Below are 8,666 nucleotides of genomic sequence, written 5' to 3'. Positions count from 1 at the left end.
GAAACAAATGCCACCGTAATTGGAGCCGACATTCGAGCATCCAACAAACAACAAGAAAAGCTGAATCAGACATTCGAATTAAAACAAATGAAAGACGACTACGAATCCATCAAAGCGGAGGGGTTTCACGAGGATGCCGAATTATTGATGCAACGCCCACGTAAAAAAATGCGCGAATATTACGGATAGTAGTTTCTTTTTTAGTTATGTTTTTTAATATTTTTAGTTATGTATTTTTTTTAGTTATGTTTTTTTTGTATTTCTTTTTAATTTTATATGCATTTTTATTTAATTATTTAAATAAATTGGTTTTTATTTAATTAGTTTAATTATAAAAAGAAAATAATATAAAAACAAACTGTGGGCCCAACTTGTAGCCCCTACACCATTACACCCCAAAAATAAATTTCCACTCCATTCTGACTGAGCGCCACGTGTCACAATTCGCCCCAATTGTAACCCCTCCACTACACATAGCCTTAGGGATGCTAACATAACTCTCCTTACTAAATGATGATGAAGAAAGGTGATTTTAGCGTTACATTCTTTCAATAGGTCGTGGCCTACTCTCTCGCACTCTAAAAATCACCCGAGTACGTGGAATTCCATAGCTAAATTGGAAGCCCAACTTGCTTTTTTCCAATCTTAACTTGGGGAGTCTTATCAAAGGGAAGATGAGAGTAGGATATAAAACATGTTTTGAATTGATCCTCATTTCTCAAGATCCGGAAAGAATTATATTTTCCTAGTCTTTTTTTTAATGAAAAGGTTAAGGCGTGTTTGGTGATTTTGTGGTATGAGAGGACCGTCAACAACGCGGTTTGGAAATGGCGGTGGAAGCGAAAGAACTTAAACGAATGTGAATCACGTGAACTCTTGGGTTGTTTAAATCTGTTGCAACATGTCTCTTTAAGCAACAATTGGATCATTGGGTTTGGCCTAATGACCCTTTAGGAATTTTCTCGGTGCCCTCCATGAAAAAGATCTTGTTCAATAACTCAAATTTGGGTGCTTTGTTTATTTCTAAGGGGACGAGTTGAGTGCCTAAAAAGGTTAATATTTATGCATGGAATGCGGAAATGGATATACTATCGATTATCGTGGCTTTATCCAAAAGATACATTGAGGCGGGTTCAGTGGCTTGTAAATTATTAGTATATGGAGAACACGAAGAAATGAGTGATTAACTTCTCGCGTCTTGTTATTTTGCCATGTTAGTCTTCCAATTTGTTAATAATTTGTGTCACCTTCCTCACATCTATGTCTTACCGTTGCCTGACTTGCTTTAATACGATGAAACTAGCAATTTGTGGACTCACATAAGCAAGGTTTTATAGAGATCATTTTCACAATGTGTTGGTATATTTAAAAGACTATGAACGAATTCATCGTCTCAAATAAGACGGTTTGCTTCTCTAAAACTGTAAAAGATATCAAATCGTCTTGTTGTCTTTCATTCGATTTCCAGTTTTTTGCTAGTTGCTTTTTTTACAGTTTTCAGTTTCAAAAAATAAAAAATAAGTATATGTATATTAAAATTTAAATAAAAGAGTTAATTAATTTATGAGTGAAATATGTGATGAATTTTTATTATATCAAAATATTATAATATGACACACAAACACATATTTCCTTTGTCGTATTCTTGTTTCTTTTCTTCTCCCTAGTCACAAAAAGACAAGAATCAGCATCCATCACCCCACCACACCACCCCTCACATCACCATCATGTCTTTTACTTCTTTACCAAATTATTATCATTATTCAAATATTTAGTATTTTACTTCTTTTATAACAATAATATAATAATTCCGTAGACATACGATAACAATATATCATTTTCATGAAGAGGTCTCAAATGACATTACTTTGACCGTATCTTTGTTGTTTTCGTAGAACAATATACTAAAAAGAAAAGTGTTTTTTATATTTATGTGTTTACTAACTATTTAAGTAATCGACTTGTGTTGTCTCTCTTTTAGTCTACTTATTTTCGTAAGCAACTAATTAGCGAAGATACCAAAGCTCCACAAGATAGTGAAGATACCATCTTGGACTTACGTACATTATCAAGACATCATAGGCCATACATGATATAACATTCAGATAGTTACGATATGATTAAATTATTATAGCGTATACGTTAATTATCAATATTAATTTGTTTCTATATACGTAAATATAATAGTATATGTGGTAGTTGTTTTTTGACAGAATTACAAATTTTGTCATTTAAAATAAGACGAATTACGGTTCGTGTCCTTTTCTAAGTTTCCTTGCTGGCGGTGTACTTTAACTTTTTTTTCCTACAAGTTTTGTCCTTTACGCTAACTGGGTTAGAAAAAGTCAGTTAAATGCCCTCACGTAAGACGCATGTGAGGGCATTTTTTGTCTTTTCGTCTACCCTGCAACTTCTTCTTCCTCTTTTCTTCTTCATTTTTGCAGATCTCTCTCTCTTTCTCCCCCCCCCCTTCTCTCTCTCTCTCTCTCTCTGTTTAAACCACCACCACACCACTAACGGCCACCGGAGACCATGTTAATCGCCACCACCACGTACCACCGCTCACTCTCCGCCGGGTAATCCTCCAGCCACCGTCTCCTCCCTCATCCACCGCATCTCCGCCCTGGAGTCCACCCTCCTCCGCCGCCGCAGCAAACAACCTCCATCCCTCCGTGACGCCGCCGCCCGCACCATCCAAACCCACTTCCGAGCCTACCTCGTCCGAAGATCCGCAACCCTCCGTTGCCTTCAACACCTCGCACACATCAAATCAGCTCTCAATCGCCTCAAATCATCCAAACCGCGCTTCCATCCTCACACCATTTCTCGCGAATCCATGGGCTTGCTCATCAAACTCGATTCTATTCAGGTATTTAATTAGCCACCACTCACTAACTACTTCTTTTTATTTTTAATTAGGGTTTTTGAGTTCAGGGGAGTGATCCGATGATCAGAGACGGTAAACGATCAATCAGTCGAGAATTGATTCGATTCATGGAGTTAATTGATGCGGAAAAACAAGTGTTTTCGGTCAAAAATGTCAACAGTTCTAAGAAAGAATTTGGGTATCAAGAAAGAAAATTTCTTGATAATTTGAGAAATGCGAGAAAATGCGTTAATCGAGTTGATGAAAATGGGTCCGGTGTTTCTCAAATTAGAAAAGGGGATTTGGGGAAAACTCAACCAACAGTGAAGAAAAATGTGACCTTTGATGAAAATGAGAATGTTTGTAGGTTGTTTAAAAGTGGTCATGGCCGTGTTTCGAGTGACAATGGTAACGATGATGATGATGATGATGATGATGATGATGATGATGATGATGAAGTTGAAGTTGAGGAAATCGGTGTTTCTTTGAAAGATACGGAAGTTGAAGAAGACGAGTCTTCGGAAATGAGTGGAAATGAGATCTGCAAAAATGAAGAAGAAAAGAGGAAGAAGAAGTTGCAGGGTAGACGAAAAGACAAAAATGCCCTCACATGCGTCTCACGTGAGGGCATTTAACTGACTTTTTCTAACCCAGTTAGCGTAAAGGACAAAACTTGTAGGAAAAAAAAGTTTAAAGTACACCGCCTGCAAGGAAACTTAGAAAAGGACACGAACCGTAATTCGTCTTATTTTAAAGGACAAAATTTGTAATTCTGTCTTGTTTTTTTAATAACATATTGATAATAAGTGGTATGAATAAATTATTTTGAAACTCTTATATGAACTATAACTATTATTCTTTTGAACTATACATTAGTTATGTGATACGATATAGTTTCGTAAACCAACGTCTAAGAGTTTTCTTTAGGTTATAATTTCAGGTTTCTTAGGTCGGATTTTTTAAGGTTTTAGATTTTTTAATTTAAAACCAAACCTTGATCCCAATATGTCATGGTTTTTTCGGGTTTGGGTTTTATTGGTGGATTAATCGGCTTTGAGTATATATCGAGAAAATTGGAAAAAACAAAGAAAAAATAGAATGCTAAAAACTAAAACAAGTAAAATTATCTTTATTTGTAATTGTAAATAACCAAATAATACATTAACATAATCCAAACACATCACTATAAAAGTAAAATCTTAAAAATCCAACAATAAAAAAAAGTTTAGTTTAACATAAGCATATTTATCATCACGTCTAATCCTTTTTTGTTCCTTCATTTCTATGCAGTATTAAAAAAAGGTATTTGAATTGTCAGATATAACCCAAAACTCAATATTAGAACCAAGAACTGATCCGAATTATTATGGTTCGGGTTATATCCGAATTATTGATAGTTTCAGTGATGTGCCTACTTATGTCTACGTTTACGAACTTTATTTATTTATTTATCTATTTATTTTGAACAATGAATTTCTTTTGTTGTCTATGGCACTTAAACCCAAAGTTCTCATAATCCCAACCTCTTTGTTTCACCAAATTCTGAAAGCAAACAATGAACTTGCACCTAGGACTTTTGGGATTGAACACACTTACTCTTTTTTGTCCAAAAGATGATGAAGATAGGAGTTAGATATAAGTAGTTTTGAAGGAGAAGAAAGAAACCGGGTCAATAGTTAAGTCATTTTTTGTTTGGGCATACCCCATCATTTGCCCATTAATAGATGTACCATTTGTTACGAAAACAAAGACAAACCTGGCTTTACCTTTGCCAATAGACCATCAACTCATTGCTTGCTACATTTATTACTAAATAATAATACAATTTGAAGTTGAGGTGGGTAAATAAACCAGTTAACCGAACTGACCTCGAAAATTAAATCGAAACCAAACTGGCTTGAAACCGATTATGTAGAAACTAGTTTAGAACCGACTGAAACTGTAGGTTCAGAATCCGTTTGTAATTTTCTTCACCAACACCGGTTCCAAACTGGTTGACCGAATCGAAATCGACCAAAACCGAACAAAAATCGGTCAGAACCTGAACAGAAATTGATCAAACCCGTACCAAAACCAAACATATATTAGTTTTGACTTTAGTTAACCAGATCAAACCGATTTCGACCCAAACCGATTTCAAGTTTTAAAATACTTCTAAAACCAAACATAAAGTAAATTTCACTTCAGTAGGACCCACAAGAGAACACATCACCCCGACAAGAAAACTTTTACATACACTCCTGAAACACTTTCTTTATACTTTCTCTTCTCAAACCATTACCACTTCCCACCACCACCACCGCCGCCGCCGTCAAACCCACCGTTCTCATGGCACAATCCTTCCACACCTCTCTCCCAAAATCCACCACCATTTTCACCACCTCAACTTCCCCTGCATGCACTCTCATCTTCATCTTCACCCTCTGCATTATCTCCATCTACACACTCCACCACCACCACTCACCACCACCACCACCACCCACCATTCACTTCCACTTTCCTTAACTCTGCTTCCAACTACACCATCTCCACCTACCTCCGCCACCTCACCCTCCACCCCCACCTCGCCGGCACTCCACCCTCCACCACCACCGCCGCTTACGTCACCTCCTTATTCAAATCCCTCAATATCCAAACCCATGTCACAAACTATTCAGTATTATTATCTTACCCTGTTTTCTCATCACTCACTGCTCACCACTTTAATAGCAGCCGAGAAGCAGGAGGAGTTACTTATACCGGTACCGATACCACCTCCTCCTCCTCGGCTACCGTTACACTTACGGAGCCCGGGTTCGGGTATCACGGGAACCTGAACCCGGGCTCTGAAGTGGTGAAGCCTTACCACGCTTACTCCCCATCGAGCGTACGATAAGGCCGGGTACGTTAACCACGGCCGGGAGGAGGACTACCTAGTGTTGGCCGTGGCCGGGGTTAACGTACACGGGTGTGTGGCGGTGGTGAGGAGAGGCGGAGGGATGTCGAGAAATGCGGTGGCGGTGAAGGCGGGTGAGAAAGGGGTGGCGGCCGTGGTTATGTATACGGACGGGACGGGTGTCGGGGTGGAGCGAGGGACGGTTTTGGACGGGGTTGGGGATCCGATGACGCCAGGGTGAGCGAGTGGGAATGGAGACGGGGAGAGGTTGAGGGTGGAAGATAGTGAGGTTTCGGGTAGGTTTCCGGGTGTGCCGTCGTTGCCGGTGTCGGAGGAGACGGCAGGGTGGATACTCGGGTCGCTTGGTGGGCCCCGGGTGGGTCGGTTGTGGAAGGATGGTGATATAGTGAGGAAGTTTGATAGGGTTGGACCTGGACCAACTTATTTGAATTTCACATATCAGGTTTGATTATTATTTGGACCCCTTAATTATAACAGTACTTGTTTGTTCCTTATATTATCCTTTCATAGTATTCATATGACTTTAGGATAAATCTAGTGTTGTATGAACATATTATTACATAGTACATACCCAATTTAGGATATAAAACATGTGATTAATGTGATTGAATGTTTGGTGGATTTTAGGGGGAGAATAAAGTTGCAGTGATACAAAATGTGTTCGGTGTGATAAAGGGGTCGGAAGAGCCTGACCGGTTTGTGGTGCTCGGTAACCATAGGGACGCGTGGACTTATGGAGCCGTTGACCCGAATAGTGGGACCGCTGCGCTTATTGACATTGCGCGTAGATACTCGTTAATGATGCGAATGGGGTGGATTCCTAAACGAACGATTTATCTATGTAGTTGGGATGCGGAGGAATTTGGGATGGTAGGTGATATTCCGTCATAGAAAACGTAAAATAAAGTGGTTTTTAGTCGAACGATGTTGATGACTTTGTGGTTGCAGATTGGATCTACTGAATGGGTTGAGCAAAATCTTGTAAATTTGGGTTCGAAAGCTGTGGCGTATATTAATGTGGATTGTGCGGTTCAAGGGCCGGGATTTTTTGCTGCTGCAACGCCTCAATTAGATGACATTCTAGTCGAGGTTACTAAGAAGGTACACAAAGTGTCTTGAACGCGTGTACCAGGTTATGTTTCGAGGATGACATTTGATACATATATTTTATTATAAAATTTTTCAGGTTGCCGATCCTGATTTCTCGGGTTCGACGCTTTTTGATAAGTGGATAGCAAATGCTGAAGGCCCTCCTTTGGTATGTTTAACGCAACATTGTTTTGCGTTTTCACAAAGTCAAACGTTGACTTTAAATAACATAATGAGATTCTTTTTGTGTAGATTGAGAGGCTTAGTGACGTTTTCTCCGACTATTCTTCATTTTTGCATCACGCGGGTGTTCCTTCAGTTGATCTTTACTATGGGAAAGGTATGTCTCTGACAAGGGGTAAACTGGTAATTCTACATTAAATAATGCGAAAACAATTAACTCATGTGCTACATAATATTTTAGATTTCCCGGTTTATCACACGGCTTTTGACTCTTATGACTGGATGGTTAAACACGGAGATCCGTTCTTCCACCGTCACGTTGCTGGTTAGCTTTTTACACTTGTTAAAAGTCGTAAACTTGTTATCATGATATGACTAATATGATATTATTATAATTTGTCATCTTAGTTGCTGGTGTATGGGGACTACTTGCACTTCACTTAACCGATGATCCTATCTTACCTTTCAACTATCTTTCGTATGCAGTTCAATTGCAGGTACTATAAATATTAATATTAATCTTTCACTCGGTAAAATTAAAATGTTACTTATATTGTTATCTTGAACAATTTTGCAGAACCATACAGAGTCATTATACAAATTAATAAAAGGGGATGTGTCGTTGCATCCTATAACATCTGCCATTGAAGAACTTGAAGACGCAGCTAAACAAGTTAACGATGAAAACAAGGTTTTCTTTTATTTTCTTCCCATCTGGTTTAATTTATTAATTTGACTTCGACTTTTGACTTTTGACTTTCGAAGTTGACCGAATCCAACTTTATAGATAATGAAAGAGGAAGAAGCCAAAGGTCATGTTTCGGTATTGAAAAGACGCATGTTGAATGATCGGTTGATGTTTGCTGAACGAGGCTTTTTGGATTCAGACGGAATTCAAGGAAGGCAATGGTTCAAGCATCTTGTAAGTGATCTATCTTTCCATACATGAAAGTTTAATATTGTTAAGCAACATGTCTGAAATACCCTTGTGGTGTTGGTATATGGACCGGCTAATGAGGGTAAACTGGGGTTTTTCCCGGGAGTTGCGGATGCTATTTACGGGTTAAAGAGTCAGGCAGTGATCCAACATGAAATATGGAGGGTTAGTAGGGCCATACAAAGGGCTGCTAGTGCTTTAAAAGGTGAACTAACCTGATTATATATGTATGTATAATGGGTGGTGGTTGGAGTAGTTGTATATAGATGTGTCTAACATGGTTTTAGGTGTTCTATCCAAATTTTGATCATGTATAGGGAATGTTACCTCGCCACGTGTTTTGCGTAATCGTTGGCGACGAATATAGAAATATTCCAAGTTGTGTTTTGACCGATGTTTGAGAAATGGCTTGTGACAAACGTGCTCATACCAGTGTCCGATGTTTTTGACTAAATGTGCTCATACGGGCGGCTGATGTTTAGGTATACTCAACATCATGTGTTCAAAGAACTAAACTCGCTAAATTGTATAATCGCAACTCCATACCCTTTTTTATTACTACCATGTATTTTTATTGTGAAACCAATATCATTGACCTCTTTTGAACACGTAATATCATTTTCGCTACTTAGATCGTATAAGATTTGATTAATCAAAAAATAAAATGTTAACTTGATGTGGTAATAAAGGTGATA

The 8,666-nt window shown here is 38.4% G+C and overlaps 1 protein-coding gene and 1 pseudogene across 2 annotated transcripts; both read left to right on the top strand.

The window, feature by feature from the left end:
• Positions 1-1,079: 1,079 nt before the first annotated feature.
• On the top strand, positions 1,080-3,750 carry LOC143529074 (BAG family molecular chaperone regulator 8, chloroplastic-like). The gene is made up of 4 exons (XM_077024947.1): positions 1,080-1,143; positions 2,589-2,869; positions 2,935-3,448; positions 3,743-3,750. The coding sequence occupies exons 1-4, from the start codon at positions 1,080-1,082 to the stop codon at positions 3,748-3,750; spliced, it is 867 nt and encodes a 288-aa protein (XP_076881062.1).
• Positions 3,751-5,159: 1,409 nt separating this feature from the next.
• On the top strand, positions 5,160-8,274 carry LOC143529062 (putative glutamate carboxypeptidase AMP1; annotated as a pseudogene). Its single transcript, XR_013134588.1, has 10 exons — positions 5,160-6,204; positions 6,390-6,632; positions 6,711-6,863; positions 6,949-7,020; positions 7,104-7,191; positions 7,276-7,359; positions 7,443-7,531; positions 7,612-7,725; positions 7,822-7,953; positions 8,029-8,274. The product of XR_013134588.1 is annotated as a putative glutamate carboxypeptidase AMP1 (transcript).
• The last annotated feature ends 392 nt before the right edge of the window (positions 8,275-8,666 follow it).

This window comes from Bidens hawaiensis, unplaced genomic scaffold, assembly GCF_021521415.1.
Source record: "Bidens hawaiensis isolate Kalapana, Puna unplaced genomic scaffold, B.hawaiensis_p1.1 tig00008460_1, whole genome shotgun sequence".
Lineage (NCBI taxonomy): Eukaryota > Viridiplantae > Streptophyta > Magnoliopsida > Asterales > Asteraceae > Bidens > Bidens hawaiensis.
The sequence above is the reverse complement of the archived record's forward strand: the minus strand, read 5'-3'. Positions and strand labels throughout refer to the sequence as shown.

Bases quoted from the DNA above. Each gene is read 5' to 3' on its own strand.
- LOC143529074 (XM_077024947.1), top strand. From the start codon at position 1,080: ATGGATATACTATCGATTATCGTGGCTTTATCCAAAAGATACATTGAG. The intron at 1,144-2,588 runs GTAAATTATTAG...GTAATCCTCCAG, and splicing joins TGAGGCGGGTTCAGTGGCTT to CCACCGTCTCCTCCCTCATC. The intron at 2,870-2,934 runs GTATTTAATTAG...TTTTGAGTTCAG, and splicing joins TCAAACTCGATTCTATTCAG to GGGAGTGATCCGATGATCAG.